The sequence below is a fragment of the Cantharellus anzutake genome, assembly GCF_015039405.1.
Source record: "Cantharellus anzutake strain C23 chromosome Unknown EI90scaffold_60, whole genome shotgun sequence".
Classification (NCBI taxonomy): Eukaryota; Fungi; Basidiomycota; class Agaricomycetes; order Cantharellales; family Hydnaceae; genus Cantharellus; species Cantharellus anzutake.
Window position 1 is genome coordinate 254,481 of NW_024067010.1, and position 19,812 is coordinate 274,292.

The following is a 19,812-nucleotide window of genomic DNA, read 5'->3' on the forward strand; positions in this document are numbered from 1 at the left end:
CACGCTCAAACCCAAGGCGGCTCCCGGTCGTGTAGGTACAGTATACCCTGTCATGTTGATCCGTCCGGCCAACTCCGCAACAAGCGGTCATGTGATTATCATGGCCACCTACCTATTGACGAAGCTCGCACGCGGCCACGAAGTACAAACAGCGAAATAGTAGATATTGCTGTAAAGATTCCGGGCACGTTTGGCTCACTAATTCCTTAATTAAATATTCCGATTGAGTGAAGTTAGCATGCAGTTGCTTTGACGTACGCGAATTTCCCACCGTTAGCTTTCGCAGAATCCTAATTACCATTCCCCTAGTAACTTGAGTCATCGAGGCCTTGCACAATTGCAATTATAGGGGAGGGCTTCAGCAAGAAGGGCGGTAAGGGCGAAGTACAATCATTTCGAGGCATAGCAACACTGGGTGTCACTCGGGATCCAAATTCTGCCCATGGCAAGCAGGCGCGCAGAGCTTTGGAAGAACCACGCGGCTATCCAAGAGAACTGTTGTTAATCAATCAATCAACTGTTCCTCCCGATCGACTGTGGTTAGTAGACTGTAGAGGTTTAGAACAGTAGGTATCCCTGTCTTGGTTTCCTGGCCCAATGGTAAGGCGTCTGACTACGAATCAGGAGATTGTCGGTTCGAGCCCGGCGGAGATCAACTTTTTTGACATCTAGTCACCGAATGTATGCTGCACTGCATATTACCATTCTGTTACCCTTCACTGTCAATAGTTCCAACGTTGATGTGAACATATAGCAAAATAAGTTACAACATGGTATCCGGGCTTCCGTGTAGTCTAATGTCTTGCTCTCCAGCGAAGCTAGAAGCAAGCAAGCACAGCGGACACCAGGTTTTGCATCCTCTGCATTTCCTTTGCACATGAAGGGTGGTCGGGTGAAGTGAATTGGTGATCATCAAGTAGATCGAGCATGTCCGCAGCTTCGAGTGCCCGTGCATGTTCGCTCGACACTCGCCTGTGAGGTTGGGACTCCATATTCAACTTCATTCTTGAATAGTATCGCGGGGCACTTGAATCAAATAGGAGTGAGATGGCTGAGGCAGCTGAAGTTAGACTCAGTTTATTCGCTTGCGTGGAGATGGTCGACAATGATTGGAGGATACGACGATTATTCGATGTGACGTATGCTTCGTTGATTTTGTCAAGCATGCTCTCAAATCTGAGAGGCGGATCAGCTAAGAACTCCGGGGCTAGACAAGCACATACGTGAGAGTGACTACCTCTGGAAAGGCCAGACTAGCATCAGATAACAGTGCAAATAACATATCCGTCTCCTTGCTCGATTGGGAGCTGTTCAACATAGAGACAATGAATGTTGTAACGAGGAGAGCATAATCCGCATTAGCAATTCCCAACATGCTGAACGGGACTCGTATGGCTTCATATTCGAAATCATCTCCGCTGACTCCATTTGTGGGACTAAGATCGCACCCAGCGATACGGGCAAGTTCTTTGAACTGACGGTTCGACTTACATGTGGGAAGAAGCGCCAGGAAGAACCCAATAACGGAGTGGTGAACGGGACGACCAGATTGCGGTATGGGCTGAATGAAGCGGGCACCAAACTGTAGCAACGACCGTAGGAGTGCCTCAGCTGATGAAGAAGTCGGGGGGTGGCGCAGTCCTTTGATAATGACCGCGCTCAAGGACAATGAGAATCGACAGTCAGTGCCAATTGAGATGTACCTCTCGATCCGTATCTTCCCACTTTCGAGACTACAAAGGGAACTCTCAAACAGAGAAACAAGATCGGATCGAGCGTAACTCTCGTGACGTCGAAGTGTGCTAATGACGTGTGATAATAATTGCGCAGACTCCATGAATAGAGGGAGGAAACTGATTTTCAGCAAAGCCACGGCGAGCCAAATGAGGGGCGGGAGGCCGCGAGAATTCAAGGGAAGCCCCCCTATGAGTTTATGTATGCATCGTATCATGCTGACCATAGGGGTCATGTCTTTCCCTTTCAACTCTGGTTCATTTAACGCGGCTTTAAGAGCGACAAGAATTTGGTAGAGGAGATCGTCTTCGATTGTAATTGGGCGCAAGATGCCAACTACGACAAAGGCGCGCGCTTGCGTGTATGAGATGAGTTGGAAGGCAGAGAACGTCGCTAAACTCATCCATCGCGCACGCCAAGTATTCTGCAGGCCTAAACACGGAGCGTCAAACTAGAATAAGCCCTACCGAGTGGTGATACTCACCTGACGATGGCGCTCCGATCGTAATGAGCTCGACCAGAGTCCCTGTAACGCTCTCGAGCGACTCAACATCCAACCCATCCGCATGGGGATAGAGAGCGAGCTCTTCGCTTCGCCCAGAGACACGCTTCAAGCCAAAGGAGTGCAATGTTACGTCGTTCGAAGCATGTGTCAAGATCTCCCGCAGACGTTTCAGAGCGTTCGGATCATCAGTCCGAGCAGCACAGAGTGAGTGGATCAGGTTTACGAAGATACCGTAGATGGACGTTCTCATAAGCAATGGGCCATGAGCTGCGAGTAACGTAATGAAATGTGCAAGTTCGGGTACGAACAGTTGGGTTTGAATGGGAGTGCGAGGGTTGTAGAAGGCAATGAGGCAAAGCCGAGTCAGGGCTCCTAATTCATTCCACGGTGAATCATCCAGAGAGAAGGCACTTGCTTTTGCAAGAGTCTGCGCAGAGAGAAGATTAAGAATTATTTACCTCCCCTTCAAAAAACTCTTACCCGGCGAACACGTCCAAGAAGCTTGGCCTTCACGTTGACGGTCCCAATGATGGAGAACACATCAGCGATAGACTCACACGCACGCGTTCCAAAGCCGGCCTCGGCCGCGGCTTTCACGAGCTCGTCTAGGACCAAATTCTGAACTACGGCACCGTCAAGTTTTGCCACTTCCGTCCAAATGCACTGGTGAATTGTCGCAGAGAGCTGGTGGGAAATGTAAGAGGAGGAACGTGCGAAGTGCGCTTCCACTAACCTCCGTGTCACGGATGGTAATATCAATCATCATTCGAATCATAGAGCGAACACCTTCTTCGGAGGCATCGAATAACCCGTCATTGGGGTCACGAAATCTGGATAGATTGCGTATCCAAGGACGGAGAAAGTGCAGACAAATAGACTTCTGCCACCTTGAGGATCGCTCTGTGTCCATTCTAGCACGTTGGACGTCTGCAGGCGGTAATTCCCCTCCATCGAGCTCCTGGTTAGGATGACGTATTTGCATCATGGAGTATTTCTTGAGAATGACCGCAGCCTGCTTCTGGACGACAGGCGATTCATCATAGCCAATTGAGAATTCCTTCATGAAGTCCAAGGTCAAGCCGGGTGCAAATTGCGACAGTTTCTCGCTGAAATGGGTTGCGAAGGCTGTTGGGTTGGAAGGAGTGAAGGAACCTGTCATCCAGGGTCAGAAAAAGGACCATTCCCCGGATCGATCGGGCACACCTCGGCTCACTAACAGGTTGCCGTCATTGTATTTCAATCGGGCAGATGCGGCGTAAATGAGCTCGAAAGCAGCGCAACGCAGGGTGAAGTCTGAATGCGAGACGTTGATGAGCCCAAGGTTTATGAAGATGGCGGAAATGTCTCCTTCCACCACAACACCCCTGGTGAAGCCTGTTCTGCTTGCTCTCGATCGGCCTTTAGCAATCCGGAATGCCTGGAAACACGGATATTGGAGCCCTGAGTTTCCGCCTCGCATATATGACTGCAACCCTCACCCTGATGATATCATCACATGCAGGAGAATCAAGTATGATATAGTCCTCGCCACGTCGAACAATGAACTCATTGTGCTTCTCCCTGCTTGGGCTCTTGAACACATCATCAATGTCCGTGTAATGGATCAAGTCAGTAAGAAGACTTTTAAGGCCAGGATACAGTCGTTGGCTTGTTTTCTGTTGGGGCAGTGAGCAATCGTTACTAGCAGACGAAAAGCGCCTTACTGTCGTGACCCGCACGAAAGTCTGCTCAAAATTCAGGGTTACATGTGTAGGAACCCGTCTTTCATCTAGAAGAATGACACTTGAGAATGGTTCCGGCACCGGCAGATCCGTGCCTGAAGCATGGGATTAGTATCGCGATTACATGGAACAAGTCCCCACTCAACCAGACTCTGATTCTTCTTCGTCCAGAATCTTCAGTGAAGGGTATAGGAGCCGGAATTCCGGTGAGGTCGAAAGGTAGGCCGCAGCGCGGCCTTTGAGTGGAACATCTACACAATGATCCTATGCCATGGGGCAGCAGCATGATACGTGAAATGAATACTTACCTTCAAGCATAAAATGTGCTTTCCTAAGGAAACGTTGAGCGAAGCGATTCGGGTTTACAATCCTAATCTCATCGAGGCGAGAAAGTAGGTCCATTGGAGCGACTTCGAAAAACTCCTTGAACCATGTAAAGGGCATCTCAGATGATGCACAGAAACCAGTGCAATCCAGCAGCAAATTAAATTTGGCCGCACTAGCAGATGTCACGGTCTGGGCGATAATTGTTAGCGTCTCAATAAAGTAAATAATGATCAAGGCATACTCGGAAGATGTGGATAATAAGGACGTGGACATCTATCTTCTCGACGTTAATCCTTCCGAGGCGAAATAAAAAGGTGGTCTCATCCTGAAGATCTCGTTAACGGAAACCTGTCAACAGACTGAATTCGCCAACCGCTGCGGTTTCGTCAAGGTCTAGGAACAAGGGCTCGACATTTCCTGTCCATTTGACGGCATTGCGAAGCAGAAAATTGAGGTATAAATCGTGTTGAGCTGAAGACAAATCAGGCGGAGGGGTGATCTTCGGTGGGGCTCCGATCTCGACGAGAGCTCCACAAAGATTGTCCCAGGCCATCTTGCCTTGCTGATGAGTCACTGCGCCCAATTGATGTATTGGGGAGTCTCTTGATCTGAGGAGATCTTTCCCAATGCTGTCGGCATTCTTCTGCATGAATTTGTGGAGAAGCATATGGTCTGTCTCATCATAAGGCGACCCAATAGTGGCTTGATTATCGAGGTCATTTGTTCCAGGGGTGGGCGACTTCATGGAAAATTCGGTCAGCTGCGTCAGCTAGTCAAGCATACAAACAAACAAACCAAGAGTGCCTTTACGTATTGGGTTACAGGCTCGATATTTTGCGCCAGGAACCTGTTGAATGGAACCATGAATTTCTCCCTACCGAATCGCACGTTATTTGCCAAATTCTGGACAATCTTAGCAACGAAAACGAGTCCTCGTCTGATCTTAGCATTCTGAAACGGCGCGTCCATATCGATCAACCACGGGGACACAACAGCGGGGGAAATAAATCTATATCATTCCGTGAGTATATTTAGTTGCTGCCGAGTGAGTGACTCGCCTTAAAAATACGAAGGCTCCTATTGCTGGAGATATGGCATCTTTTTCCTTCCCCCTTTCCCCTCGTTCCTCACTTGAAATAGATGAGCAGTTGAGAAGAACGCAAAAAAAAAATCATGGTCTTACACCCGGCGTGCAATGTGCTCGCATAACTCCCGGATCATCCTAGAAGGCTACTGTAAACAGACGCTGGAATTGGGGTCTTGGCACCTTACGGAGGGACAATATCCACTGAGCCTACTACAACATTGAGAAATGCTTGTGTGACGATCCGGAGGTTTTCGGCATTTGTCTCGATATCCTCATTGGGTCGTAATTTGTTCGGGTCAACTTCATACGAGTTTGTATCTGCTTGAGAAAGCATTATCTCCAACAACGGCGTCAAAATTCTATGCAAATATTGATAGCCATATTTCCGACAAAATGCGGTCAACAGCAAATTGCGCATGTCATTTCCTCGAAAAAGCGCTTTTTCAGCTAAACAGACACCTGAGTAAACGCAATTACCAGGTCCATGACCTCACCCACGTGCGAGCCCTACTTCTTGATCAATGACGGCCTTCAGCAGATACATCAGCGTTCCGCGGGTGTTGAACACGTTCAAAATGAGCTCGCAGAGCCCTTCATGATCGGGCGAAGGCCACCGCTCCAAAAGGACCGATGCCATTACCAGCTGAAAGTCGAGTGAGGGACCGTTCCGATAGAAGGACCTCAATACTTACATCCGGAGATTTCAGTAACTGTAGCAATGAGCGACTTAGTAACATAGCCTGTGAATAGTTGATAACGACCTGACCTCGCACAGCTTGCTTGTCTTTTCATGTACAGGCTTCGTCATGGGTATCGCAACATCAAAATCTGCACCGTCCTTGAGAGCCTTAGTGAACATGGTAAGGAATAAAGCTCGAACGCGAGCATCTTCATGATAGCTCAAACGGAGACAATGGGCCAATCCTGCCCGCATATTGGCCTGCAAAAGATTATTGATTCCTTGAACTGAGTATTCCCAAAGTCGGGAGTGATCCTGATCCGACATGGGCTTCGAAAGCTGGATGGTGTTAGATGAATGAAACGAAAATAGGGTGAAATCCTACGCACATGGCCACTTGATACACTAGCAGATTCTGGTGCATATTGCGGCTGATATGGAATAGGTGATCCTGAACGCGACGACAAGGGCAAAACTCACATCGTGCTCGCGGGAACTTTGCATCCATCTATCAATGACGGTTGAGAAGAAAGTGAAATACCGATAGAACAAACGTGATTCCATATGAATCGAGTGAAGCGCGTTTGAGCCGTCGACGGCCTCAAGGCGGAGGCCATTGGTGAGAGATACAACGCATTGTAGGCACGCCAGATCAAGGTCATTGATGAGCCTCCCGCTTGCATCAGACACCAAAACGTCCTATTTCGCATGTCAAAGCTTAAAGGTTCGATGGGAACTGGGATGATTGCGTACCGGAAAAGAATGAGAACTCCAACCCGATACAGTGTCCAATATCACGTTCCTCTGATTGTTGTCTTTGCGAAGCGGAAAGTAATCACGTCTCGACGTAACAGCATCGATCAGAACACATAGTTTTGACTTGGCACGCCACCCTTGGTCGTTATTAGAGGCTTGGTGAACAAATCTTACGAGGATATTGAGCGTGGCACCCAGATCCAGTGTCTCAGCAGGGAGGATAGGTTTAGAACCAAACGCATCGGCTCTGTCCACAATGGACTTCAACACTGACATTGCCTAAAATTGATTTATTTTCAGCGCATCGCAAGGGATGGGATTATTAAACAATAGAACTTGCCTGGTCAGCGAAAAGGATGAAAGGCGCATCCCAATCGGGCAGAGTCGCACCGAACGTGTCCTCGATCCGCCTTCAGATAACAAGGAGAGGCGGGCTCAGACGACGCGAACAATAGCCATGAACATAGGCAAACTTACATTCCCAGGAAAGACAAAACATTCGGAAACATATTGGGGCTCAACTCATTTCCCAACGCCTCTTTCGCAAGTTCTCTCAGTTGGACTGACTCTACCGTTAGGAAATCGACCATTTGTCGCAAATAATCTTTGGCAGCATCAGCTACACCACTGTCTAGTAATCTCTGAAGCCGCAACGGCAATGTCTCAGCAACTAAATCATCCAGAGACGATGAATTGGTTTCCGAGATGTCGCTGGACGTGCAACAACCAGCAAAAGATGCAAGGAATAACGTCAGATTGGCCCACTCCTTGCTATCATCCTGAATCTGGGCACAAAAATGTATTGGACCGCTGCGCTCTATTGCAAGGAATTGATACTTACAGTGAATGACGTGGAACTCTGGTTAAGGAACTGGTTGCTGAGATTCGGGTGTGTCAATGAGTGCTGAGTATCGGATGGAATTCGGGCACAACTCTCGAGCAAAATTTGCCATCGACGATATATTTCCATCCAAGCAACCGTGTAGAAAGGAAAGGTGAATGCCAGTTTACGAATGCAAGCACGGATACGTTTTTGACGAGCAAGTCTGCCTAGAAGGGACTAAGTATCTCCTTATGCACCTTGCAACGTAGCTGGGCGACATACCTAGCGCCTGATCTGGCGTTTCATTGAGCTCGAAATATGTATCCGCGCGCTTCCGAGCGTTTTCTTCTGGTATATACATCTTAATAGATGTCATTCCCAAGGCGTCTGCACGCCCAACGACGCCCAACAAGTCGCATGCCAAATTAACAGACCCATCCCGGCCAGAGGCTAGATATAGAATTGCGAGAACTTCAGACGACACTACATCCTCTAACACCCTGAACGGACTATAGGTTTGAGAGCGATTCGTCTGGGGGAAGGCACTCAGATAAGTCAGGCGGGTAAAGAGATAGCAAGTCGCATACATAAAGGAGGAGTTTAGCTGCGATGTACGCATGAATCGATTGAAGATAGATATGGTCATGGCTTGAGAAATCTTCCTCGTCATGAAGATGTTCCATTTTGAACCTTGCTGTCCGTACCCTGATGATGATATGGGCACTTGCAACACGCTACTATCAGCAGCCACTTACTGCCAAGCAGCCATCTGTCGCAATTGCGGAGATAAACCTCCGCTCCTGGAAGCCCTTAGTAGCTCTTCCCCGAATGTTGCTGAGACTTTCATTCCTGACAGCCTCACGGTGGGATGCATATTCGGCCGGATTATATTTGCCAGGGCTTCGGGGAATTCTATGTCTTCAGACTCTGAGCTTTCATGCAAGAGCATCTGGGGATCAAGTCGGATGATGGACATTATACCCAATAGCAAGTGGTCTCGGTCACATAAAGTCGGATCAGTGGACCAAGAGTCATGGACCTCCCGGGACATAGTGGGGTCATTGGATGGGGCGGTGAACCTGAATTGCTTGTTCGGCGTCCTGTGCTCTTGCTTGACAATATTCTGAATGAAATATATCATCAGTTTAAGCACTTCTGAACGTATAGTATGATCGCTGACGATAAACAGCCTCCGTAATCCCCTAGCAAGTGTGTACAAATCACCTATAGCCTCGGGAGAAAACCTTCGGTACTAAAGAAGCATAATGAACAAGAGCTCGAGGCAGAGGTTGTATGTCACACCTCAATGATTAAAGTGAGGATTGCGTCAACTGCGCACAGTTTGACGACGTCCGATTCTGCGACAAGACACTTGGAAAATAGGTCATCTTTCACCGTTGACCCATTGTACCTGTGGATAGCGGCTAACACATCGGTATAGAGAGCCCGATTCGAGACATCATCTCGCTCATGAAACGCCATCGTGCCTTGTTCTTGTGTCGGTCGGAATATCGCCGCCTGGGGGATAAGGGGGCCAGTCAATGACCAAGCGCCCATAACAACAGTTGACACTCACATGCAAGTCGGACGCAAACTCATAGGCATTTGACCGAATCGGAGAACTATCGGGCAGGGAAGCCATCATAGTGTGCGCTTTGCAGAAGATAACATAACAAGCCATAGAAAGTTCTGAGTTCAGGAGAGAGGGGCCAAAAAGTGCCTTTTGCAACATCATGAGGAAGTTCGGCTGACGCTGATTGACTGTGAGTCGACAGTTCGATATCTAAAACATGTAAGGGCATACCTTGGTGTTCTGAGGCTCGTAAGCCTGTTGCGTAAGCTGCCTAAGGCGATCTGGTGCTGTGATTAATAGGGAGGCGAGTGCAGCCCACAACGATGGCTGTTCCTGTGGCAACATGCTCAGCATCATTGAGAAAAGCTTGTCATATAGTCGTTCTGTAGTCCCCTCCATTCTTGCTGGATTAACAATTTGCTCTCTCACTTGGGTGGGGAAGCAGACAGCCCATGTGCAGATTGCAGGGCGCAGACAGAGTGTAGTCGCAACTTTTCCCTTTGGGCCCATGCTCACTAGAAGGGACGAGAGCTCTGCGAGGCGCAAAAATGAGTGACACAGGTGTATCAATTTCATTACAAAATGAATATTTGACAACAAACCTCTCAATATGCTAAAGAGCCGATCGCGATCCAGAGCGCAGACAGCAATCAGCCTGACCTCTGTCATATCCTCCTCCTCACCTTTCACTGAATCCGCGATATCACGAAGCTTGCTATGAATCTTCGCGAAAACCACCGGCCAGTTTGAGGCAGAAAGATAGAATATGGCGCGACATGAATATAAGTGAATTAACCACTCGATCGTGGCAGTCGAATTCGACAGATGGAACGACGTCGCGGTCATTTCGAACGCGGATTGTGGGTATTCATAGGTGTCTCCTTTTTCAACTGAGAGACCCCACTGATGCCGACCAACGGAAAAAGCTGGCACAAGGGGGAACAAGGTACGATAAGTGGCTTGAAAGGATTCCTTTGCACCACGCATGTCAATTGCCCCGAAGTCCGGGAAAGAGCCAGTGCGGGTATGACCTGGTGCTCGGATTTGCTTCGGTTGGAAACGCTTTTGCTGTCGAAGGAATCTGATCATGACAATGAGAATATACTCCGCGACGGGTTCATCGAATGGGGGAGGATCGACCCATGAGTCCTTTACTTGGTCGTGGAAGTTTTTCGCTCTTTTAAGGGTTTCGTCCCGATGGTAAACCCAGTGCCTAGTCATGGCAGTCGTCATGACCTTAAGGACGTGAAGAATAGACAACAGGACATCAAGTGGAATTCCTTCGCGTGGGGGTGGAGAGACAGGCTACGTGATCCGCAAAATCCAATCATCAGAATGAGAGGCAATTTAAATCAAGAGCGTACTTTGAGGATTTTTTGAAGCAATTCGGCCAGGGACCAAACGACGAAGTCTAGCCTGGTTTGTGCAATTTGGACGAGAGCCTCAACAGTCTGTTGCATGGCAGGGTCAACTTCTAGATCCAACAATGAGAGTCCGGAGTTCTGAGGGAGCTAAATAGTGCGTATCACACAACCAAGAAGACTCTCAGATGATCCAAGAGAAGTCGAGATCATAATACACAAACCTGGTTTCGCAAGCGATGGACGATGCTTGCAACCACAGCCTGCTGAGGCGAGTTCATGTCGGCACCATAGCGGAGCGCGTCATGGGCAGAGTTGGGCGAATTTACCTCTTCAGGATCCCCATTTGAGCGGGTGATTGCCGCCATCTGGCGAATCTACACGACGATTCAAGGCTGGCCAGGACCGGGACAGGAAAGTGTTTCAAGAGCGTCTGTAGTTCACCGAGCCTTGTGTCGTAGCAAGGGAAAGCCTTCAGATGGTCATAGCCTGGAAGCAGAAATAGGATATTTGCGCTCCTCAAAACAACAAAGAGTGGCGGAGTTCTCCGGTTCAGGTCCTGGAGACATGTTCAGAATGGGGATTGGACTCATCTCATACCAGCGCATGCATTGTTGACTAATCGAACGTGCCTCGTTGTCATGTCAAGGTGCCGACCTCAGTAGTCCACATACTGAGGCAATTTGAATTTATGACCAAACTGGTGTGTCTTCTGCTCATTTCTTAGTTCTGCGCAAGTGTAGTGACCCCTCATAACAGTAAGCTGTGTGCATGTACAAATGCTGAAGATTCAGAAGTGTCATGGTGTTTCGGTCTGCTTAGCTTCATCATTGGAAGAGAGCTTGCAGTAAACCAAACTATCGGTAAACCATCTGAGATTAATGGCTGCGAGCTGACGCTCGCTTCGATCATTGCCCTCCCGGCCAACCGAGCACAAGCACCCTCAGTGAAACCAGCTAATCTATTTCCGAGTTGGACTTCAACCGCTTTGCACCCCGCTTCTTACAATTTCACCACAAAATAGCCCTCCTGGGCCCATCAATCACACGGCAGATAACGATAGGTGCATACCTGGTGGCAGAGCCTACGTTCATTATTCCCCCCTCGATAGATGACCACTGTGTTCGAACCACCATCTGTAAATGACTGTCCACCAGGAATTGTCTCACGGCTGCTCATCAGATTGAAATTGAGTGTTCGAATTTTTGGGGTGGGCATGAATCCTGCCTAAGTGGGCATAGGAAAGTTGCGCATTTCAGGAAAGCATTCTTTTCTCGAAGACATGTTTGGATGGACCTAGAGTGTTGATGCCCTGCAAATGGCTCACTTCAGGCGTGTGCTGGCGCGGAGATTACCGTGGTTTTATCGACGGCGTTGTTCTCGTATATGTATCTGCCTCGTGGAAGTGTTTGATGACAGTGTTTGGATGCCCAGCCTCAGACTGGGGGACGGCGTGGCCCACGCAACCGCATGTCGTTGTTGAAGTATCATCAGCTTCCCTCAGTTGCATGTCAAACCTGCCTCGAGGTTGCCTCCTTGTCCGGGTTTCCATTTTCCTCCCATGTCTGCACAACAATACAATCTGACGAACGGGTAACGAACCGCACAAACACCTCGCTTTGAGTTCGTGGCTTTTCTCATGGCCCTGGCTCTGTGTTTTATTGTATTGCCGCCTCGCGTTTCTTGCATGCTTTCTCCCTCCCGGGGATGCATAAATATAAGGGACCTTCCTGACCCTCCAAACTTCCCCTCAGATCACATTTGTCTTCGTCGTCGTTCGAAGACCCTAGCTATTCCATCGACTCTGTCGTTTTCCATCGTTCCACTCTCTGTCTATCGACCATGTCGGACGTTCTGGTAGGCATATCTCCCCAATGAACGCCGTGTCGAAGCCGTTGGCCTATCTCTTTCAATACAGACCGGTGACATCGTTTCTGTCAACCTCCCCACCGTCGGCCACCGTGAGGGCCGGGTCATCGGCCAGCATATTGATTATGCAGTATGTTTACTTACTTCCGCCACTCTGTGATTGTCTTCAACTCTCATTTCTTTAGGGTCGCCTGATCGTTCAGGTTCAATTTGAGCCTGGCAATTACTACAATGCTTGGTGGGACGCTTTCACCACTGCATCTCATCTTTCATCTCCTGATATACTCACGGTTAGGGCCCAACTGTTACCCGCGTTCGAAGGACGACTTACATCAATGGTCCGCGGGTTACTCAGCAAGTGATCGAGAGAACCTATTACTAGACGCTGAAATCGTCCAACCCACTCTTATCATCCAATCCTCGATAGCTGTCGCCCCTCGAAACTGCTATCACAATTACCGATTCTAATATATTCCACGTTGATCCCTCTCCCTCAGCAGCTGATCCATGAACCAAGCGATTCTGAGGTACCCAGGACGTTCCACCTCTGTATGCAATCAAGGTGCATCGGGACCTAATATCATGCAAACGGAAACTGCTCAACCTATATTTCTTATGCACCGTAAGGTCTACGTGGCTCTTACGGAGCGTCAGCCGGTACGATGCTCAGCAAAATACATTACTTTCACACTCCCTTGCCCAACAACCACAAACAGAGATCGATTTGCCTGAACTTTCCAACAACTGTAGATACTTGTTTCAATATTCCATGCACATGAGTTAAGTATGTGATCACAATCCTCACGGTTTGCCCTACGAATTCCTGGGAGTGAGATCGAAGCGCCCTGAATTTCCACACTAGCCGATTACGTAGCTATTGAAAGCGGTCGGGCCCGGGCCTCGATCGTACGAAGGGCTACTAGCTCAGCCTCGGGAATGAGACCGGATGGCACAAAGAGCTTCATGTGACAGTGAGATCGGATGATACAGTGAGATAGAATCGCGCTGGAATACGCTCACGGTTTCCAACGAACATCATGAGTCATGCAATGCCAGGATATTGGAGCTAGAACTGATTGGGCATGGAGGTAAGATGTTGGACGGTGACGTTCAATATTAGCTTGCCAAAGCATATTGTAACAGGGCATGATATATGTAGGCCGAGGGCTGCGCAACGTATCATTCTGGCAATACTAGAGTTACAGTATTCCAGCCCCAGGGATGAGTAACCCCAGGGACGTCGAAGATCACTGCCAACAATCAAGAGTTCAGTGGCGTCAGAGACTGGGTTCGGACATTAACACAACTTTTCGAACGTATATTAGACGCATGCTCAATCCCTGCGTGAATTCCGCCAAAATCACATCACCGCTCGAAGCCAAGGCAAAAGTAGGGGCACCCACTCCTGGAATAAACTTTCGTACATACACCAGTGCATGTCGAGCGATAAAATTCTGATTTGGCACATGTAGTTCATAGGGACAGCCACACGCAGGGATAGCCATGGAAGCAGGAAAAGAATGTCTGATTGGCCCCCTTGTTCACGCCAAAAAAAAGAGTGGATGAAAAGGGAGGTACAAAATGTCAAGCAGTCAAGTATACCTGGAATCGCCAGCCAGGTACTCTCAATTGAAATCACGCCACCTCCAGGCGGTAGGCGAGACATTAACAAGAAGCGCCAACATTCATTGGAGACATATTACATATATCAAAAGTGGCTAGATGCCGAGTACTGTGGTAGCTCCCATTAATCGCACTTTTCAGAAATCTTGTATAGGCCGACGAAGTACTTGTAATCAGAGGCAGGATCTAATAAACGAGAAATGAAATTACAGAGTCTCTAAATGAAATGGGAACTCACCAAACGTCTGCGCTTCAAAGGCAATATCATGTTGGCCACGACTGAGATACCATTTGCCATTGCTGTAGCCGCCCTGTGGAATTGGCTCAGCATCCGGAGTGACTTTTCGACATCGGTTGGTAGTAAAACATACCGCAATGCAACTATCCCCATTTGGCTTACGACTACCTTCACACCAGACCTGTTTGTTCGTTTCTGGATCATAATCTGAGGTGTGATAGGAGTTGCTATCGATAGAAATCGTCCATTTCTCGATACGCCATTCAGCATCCGTGAATTGGAGGTACGCATCGTAAGGCACGTTCACAGTGATAGTGTTTTTTACAGAACCATTTGTACCAAGCTTCCTGTTAACGGATACCTTTGTCCAATCAGTATACACGAGATTCTGGCAGGGGGGATTCGGGGGTGGCTTAGGCTGTTCGGAAGGTGGGCAGTAGGATGTAGTGGAAATCAAAGTCGTAGTCAACGTAGATGTGGTCGTGTCGGTGACCGTCTGTGTCGCGGTGGAAAGAGTGGTAAACGTGGTAGTAACTATGGAAGTAATGAAGGACAGCGACGTGGAGACTGAAGTCGTGGTACTGGTCTCTGTGGCCGTAGAAGTCTCTGTTATGGTGCGTGTGATAGGCGGGAATGTTGTGGTCTCCGTGGCGGTAGAAGTGCTTATGCTTGTGACAGTCGATGTGACGGGAGGAGGAATGCTAGTGGTGGTGGATGTCTCCGTGATCGTGATCGGCACATACTGCGTGATAGGCGGAAGCGTGGTCGTGGCGGTGCTCACGCTGACAGTCGTGCTCGTCTCCGTCGTCGTGCTTATATCTGTCTTTGTCGTCGTGCTGGTAGAGATTTCGGTGGTGGTCAATGTGAAGGAAGTCGTCGTCGTAGATGTCTCCGTGCTTGTAACAGGAGGCAAGATCGAGAAGGATGTGCTAGTGACCGTCTCAGTGCTCCTGAGTGTGATAGGCTGCGGCACAGACGTTATGGTAGTAGTCGTAGTGAGAGTGGAGTAGTGGGTTGTCGTGGTTGGAGGAAGAGTGATCGTCAGCGGAGAGGGACAAGCAAACGGATTGGATGTCGTCGAAGTTAAATATGGCGTCTGAATGCTGGGAGGTGTGACGATAAGGACTCAGGATTTGAGCATAGAGAAATGCTGGTGGCACTCACACGATACCATCACGGGTAACAGTGGACGTTGCGATGTAATAAGAAGTTTCAGCCCGTACAGGAGCGGCAGGAGTTGGACGAGGGACGACAAGGGTAGTTTGCCCAGCAACTTGATAGGTAACTGCGATTAAAAAACCGGCAGATAGCAGAATAAGAGTCGAGTGTTCATAAGAGATATTCCGATTAGTCTCACCTGTAGCAATCCCATGACTATTCTGATGCACTCCCACCACTGAGGCACCAGCGACACCAGTAGGATCTGGAAATGGCTAATAATCGGTTAAAACGGAAGCCAAGAGCGTCAAATATTCCAAAGCAGGTGGTTAGTCCCCGCAACAACTTTCTTTACCTAAATCAGTAGGGTTTTGTATCTACTTACTGGGCCGGTTGAAACAAGGTCTACGAACCGGGTGGTCCCAATGACGACTTGAATGTCAGGCTGGCAGCCCAGCTCATCGCATAGACCATTGGTCGTGGCACGGGCTAAGCCTACACATAAAATAACGCGAAGTACTATGGAAAGCATCAGGACTCGTTCTAAGCGAGAACAAGGCGATCAAACTTTATAGGTGTTGTCCCCCTGAGAACGGCAGGGACCGCCAAAAAGTAGCAGGGTTCAAGTCTGACGCCGTGATTGCTTTCGCTGCCGAAACGAGAATTGACACCCGGAGTCGCCTCCCCGAGAATCTTGGCCATAATGCGGAGAAGTGTCGGTACATTGGATTTGAGGGAGATTACGGGTGGTCGCTGTTGTCAAGTCCCTGTAAAGCCACAGTGCATAATATTCGTACTTTTTGTTTGTTTTGTGAGTGCGGGGCCGAGAAACTCCGCCTTGGGTGGGGGGTGCAAAGGCAGGGCCGAACGTGCGTGCGTCTTAGTAATGAAGGACAGTGATATACTAAACTGAGACAGATAATGAGGACAATGTTCGGAGATGTCACCGAGGCATTTGACAGGTTATCGGGGACCGGCAACGTACCGAATGCTTGGTAGTCAAACACCATGGGCTATGAATTACCTTGCTTGCAAGGTCACTTTCCGGGTCCACAATTCGTGGGAATCTTCACTTTCCCATGCCACCGTTCTGTGATCCCATTGGCTACTGCTGTTGTCTCGTGATCACCTCACATGTTTTTAAATGCGGAGTTGTCCGATTCCTCTGTGAGCCCAGCCTTGGCCAGCATGCTAGAGACAACGATCAATCATGATGACCCAGTCTTGCTACTGGGATCCGCAACGGATGTAGGATGTGGACTTGCTGTTTTCGATGACACTCCCAACTGACTGTTATCATTTGTAAAAGTTGAATCATATCATGGCCAGAGCTCCGTGATAATGCTACATAAGCATTGAATGGTGTTAGCTCTCCTGTTGGTGGAGGTGCTAGATCAATGATGGTCTGTCAGATTGTTTGGCCTTGGGTGTCATATCTGTACATACCCGATCCCGATCTGACTCCCGGACCCCCATCATCACCACCTCCGGAGTCCTACCCTACCACTGTCCATTCTGATATTCACCTTCGGTCCTGACACCACACCTCCTCTCACCCCTCATGACACCTCCACTCTTCCGTCCTCCTCCTGCCCTATCTCCGTCCGTTCCGATATTCACCTCGGACCGAACATCACTCCTCTCACTCCTCCTCTTCCTCCTCATGACACCTCCACTCTTCCATCACCCTCCTACCCTTCTCCCATCCGCTCTGATACTCACCTTCGGACCTGACACCTTTCCTCTCCTCCACTCCTCTCTCCTTTCCTCTCTCCTCTCTCTTCCCTCTGACCCTCTTCCACCGACCCTCCACCAAGTTATGACCTTCCGCCGCTGTCCCATACTGTCAGGGGATGTCTCATGGGTCCCCGTGACCCCCCCATGGCCCACAACCTAAAGGGACACAGCCCTGTCCAGGGCACACTGCTGTGGGTAAGAAGGTGAGAAGGAAGCTAACTTCTCACCTTCCCACAGTGGCCCAATATAATCGAAAACTTCCGGAGATATCCGGAAATCACATGAGGCCCGAGACCTGGGGCCTGGGGCATCCAGCTGCACGGAGTGTCCGGCACAGGGCATGCGCAGGGGGTGCAACGGCCAGGTGTGCATGCGGATGCAGGTGCAAGTGCAGGTGCGAGTGCGGGTGCAGGCTAGGTCAGGGTGTATGCCCTGACATGTACCTCGTACTCGGACACCGCTCGTACCTTCGCTCCGAGACTCTGTCATAGCTCTGACCTCGGACTTTGACTCCACCTCGGCTTTAGTCCATTGCATTGGTGACCTCGTACTACGTAAACATCATTGCCAATATTCCTTGGACTTTCAACCCCGCCTCTGTAAGCTCTGTAAGCTCTGTAAGCTCTGTAACCCCCGAGCTCCATGGATCATCTTCGGCACTTTTGCCACCTGTAATGTATCTTTCGGGTTTCCCCCTCATCCTTATTTGGACTGCTGCTTCTTCCCATTCTAGCCAGATAGTCATCATCCCCACTTCCCCTCATCCTCCTGCCCCTCTGGGCTTCACCCTCCCTATCTCCTTTTGGATGTACCACAGGCTCTGCCCTATGACCTTCGGTACCGCTCCGCTTCCACCATCCCTTTGTTCCCGTTCAGACACCTTCATTCCGATTTGGACCCCCTTTGTTTCCCTTGTGCTTTCACCCTCTCCATTATATATCGGCACTTGTACATACTCGTTTTAGGCCCTTAGTCTAAAATCGACCTGAAATGCCCCCTAGAGACTTCCTGCTTGCCGCCTATGAAATTAAGGACCAAATGGACAAACAGCAATGGCACAGCACTCTGCTCGAGTTGCTGAGGCCAAGGTCCCTCCTTGCTAAGTCTCCAGTTCCCCTCCGGAATCGTCTGCCCTCGCCCAGTTCTAACACCCACATGTTTTCAGGTTTCTAACTTCATGTCCTTGTATCTCATTCGTTTCTGAATGGTTTCTCATGTTCTTGGTATCATAAATTTTCATTTATTCCCACCTTTCCAATGGTACTAAAGTTGTATTCTATTTCTTGGTATTCGTTGAGTTAGCAAAAGTTTGTGCACACATTCAGTAATCATGTCTTATCCATCCCCGGCCATCGACTTCCGGTCCCTCCGATCCCTCCGGTCTACCCCCGCTCCTTCCTCACTAACCTCGGAGCTCCCGTATTCCGCAATCCTCTTGGTACTACTCGATGGTCACCACCCCCTCCTTTCAATTTATTACCTACGCCTCCCTAAGTACGGAGCCCCGAAGACTTCCGGACAGCTCCGACGTCCACTAGCACACTCCCGCCTCCGCTGGGCAATACACTCGCCTGCCCTGCAGAGCCCACCTTCGGGCCTATCCCTCCTTTCCGTTTCTGGGTTATCCCCTGCCTTTCCGCTAACCCCGCGACCCGACTCGTCAGTAATATTCAGTCGGCTAATGTTTAACCCCGTTAGCTCCGCTCCGTTCGGCTCCGCCAATTGCGGACCCGTCTTCGCTGTAACCATATATATATCCCGCTTGTACATAGGTTACACTCCAGTAATAAAATCAACTAGAGTTACCCCCTTCAGTTCTGATTGCCAGTCAGTAAGTTAGGGCACGGACGTGTCACTAGGCACAGCGCTGAAGGAGAGAACGAAGGAAGGTCAGTTGGGAGGTTCAAACGAGACCACCACCAAGCTGTTCCCTGGTTCTTTAGTTAGGATGAGGAAGCGTACCAGCGTTACTCATCGTAAACACAGTACCAATCCGAGTGTTTTGGCTAATTCTATTTTTATGGGTTAGTTTTAAAGTTCCTGGGAATTGACTTACAGATAAACCGAGCCCTGCGGAGCTGTTTCTTTATTGAAATTTCTTAATTTGTCTAGGTGTAATTCTGTGTAGCGTTGTTTTAATTTGGATTTAATCTTCTACTTGGTGAAGTTTCAAAGATTCTAATCAGTTAATGGATTTGGATTGTGTCTGGAGTGTCCCTTGAGTTTGTTTTATTTTTGTCTTATTTTATTGCTTGTTTTAACAGTAGCAAAATAACTGTTTTGTGTTTACACTTTGAAATCTGGAGTGTTAACCAGCTCTCCTGTTGAAATATCTACTTAATATTTCTCTCCTTTATTGCTGCCTTTTACTACAGTGGCAATCTTAACTGTATATCTGTCAGGGGACGACTCCCGGGTCCCCATGACCCTCCCCTATGGTCCACAGTCCCAGGTGTAACCAGCCCTGTCCAGGGCACAACCTACTGTGGGTCAGAGATGATATATAAAAGAGAGGCAAGTATATACAACTTGCCTACTGTGGGTCAGAGATGAGAAGGAAGTTAACTTCTCATCTTCCCACAGTGGCCACAATACATCGAAAACTTCCGGAGATATCCGGA

At 49.0% G+C, this 19,812-nt stretch overlaps 5 protein-coding genes and 1 non-coding gene across 6 annotated transcripts; 4 read left to right on the forward strand and 2 right to left on the reverse strand.

The window, feature by feature from the left end:
* The first annotated feature begins 583 nt into the window (after positions 1-583).
* On the forward strand, positions 584-655 carry EI90DRAFT_t204. Its single transcript has one exon. It is a non-coding gene; the product is annotated as a tRNA-Arg (tRNA).
* Positions 656-818: 163 nt separating this feature from the next.
* On the reverse strand, positions 819-10,934 carry EI90DRAFT_3157325 (uncharacterized protein; the record flags this gene model as incomplete). Its single annotated transcript, XM_039066103.1, has 35 exons — positions 819-1,176; positions 1,224-2,166; positions 2,219-2,666; positions 2,720-2,923; positions 2,973-3,391; positions 3,443-3,656; positions 3,718-3,894; positions 3,943-4,055; positions 4,107-4,211; positions 4,269-4,476; positions 4,529-4,612; positions 4,661-5,026; positions 5,083-5,296; positions 5,346-5,417; positions 5,471-5,509; positions 5,560-5,821; positions 5,873-6,017; positions 6,067-6,084; positions 6,141-6,392; positions 6,443-6,484; positions 6,534-6,752; positions 6,807-7,084; positions 7,146-7,219; positions 7,287-7,594; positions 7,651-7,859; positions 7,915-8,164; positions 8,220-8,337; positions 8,388-8,755; positions 8,813-8,884; positions 8,935-9,150; positions 9,209-9,385; positions 9,437-9,738; positions 9,808-10,510; positions 10,570-10,716; positions 10,791-10,934. 35 exons carry the CDS (start codon positions 10,932-10,934, stop codon positions 819-821), a joined length of 8,268 nt encoding a protein of 2,755 aa, XP_038911679.1.
* A 1,474-nt stretch (positions 10,935-12,408) lies between these two features.
* Positions 12,409-12,797, forward strand: EI90DRAFT_3129774 (uncharacterized protein; the record flags this gene model as incomplete). The annotated part of the gene is made up of 3 exons (XM_039064244.1): positions 12,409-12,423; positions 12,485-12,565; positions 12,621-12,797. 3 exons carry the CDS (start codon positions 12,409-12,411, stop codon positions 12,795-12,797), a joined length of 273 nt encoding a protein of 90 aa, XP_038911680.1.
* Positions 12,798-14,231: 1,434 nt separating this feature from the next.
* Positions 14,232-14,729, forward strand: EI90DRAFT_2329644 (uncharacterized protein). The gene is made up of 2 exons (XM_039052888.1): positions 14,232-14,579; positions 14,640-14,729. Exon 1 carries the CDS (start codon positions 14,280-14,282, stop codon positions 14,505-14,507), a length of 228 nt encoding a protein of 75 aa, XP_038911681.1. The 5' UTR covers positions 14,232-14,279; the 3' UTR covers positions 14,508-14,579; positions 14,640-14,729.
* Positions 14,512-15,403, forward strand: EI90DRAFT_2329680 (uncharacterized protein). Its single transcript, XM_039052889.1, has 2 exons — positions 14,512-14,579; positions 14,640-15,403. Exon 2 carries the CDS (start codon positions 14,833-14,835, stop codon positions 15,304-15,306), a length of 474 nt encoding a protein of 157 aa, XP_038911682.1. The 5' UTR covers positions 14,512-14,579; positions 14,640-14,832; the 3' UTR covers positions 15,307-15,403.
* EI90DRAFT_2329636 (uncharacterized protein) lies at positions 15,343-16,284 on the reverse strand. The gene is made up of 4 exons (XM_039052887.1): positions 15,840-16,284; positions 15,654-15,729; positions 15,461-15,581; positions 15,343-15,392 (listed from the first exon to the last, which is right to left on the reverse strand). Exons 1-4 carry the CDS (start codon positions 15,984-15,986, stop codon positions 15,380-15,382), a joined length of 357 nt encoding a protein of 118 aa, XP_038911683.1. The 5' UTR covers positions 15,987-16,284; the 3' UTR covers positions 15,343-15,379.
* Between the last annotated feature and the right edge of the window lie 3,528 nt (positions 16,285-19,812).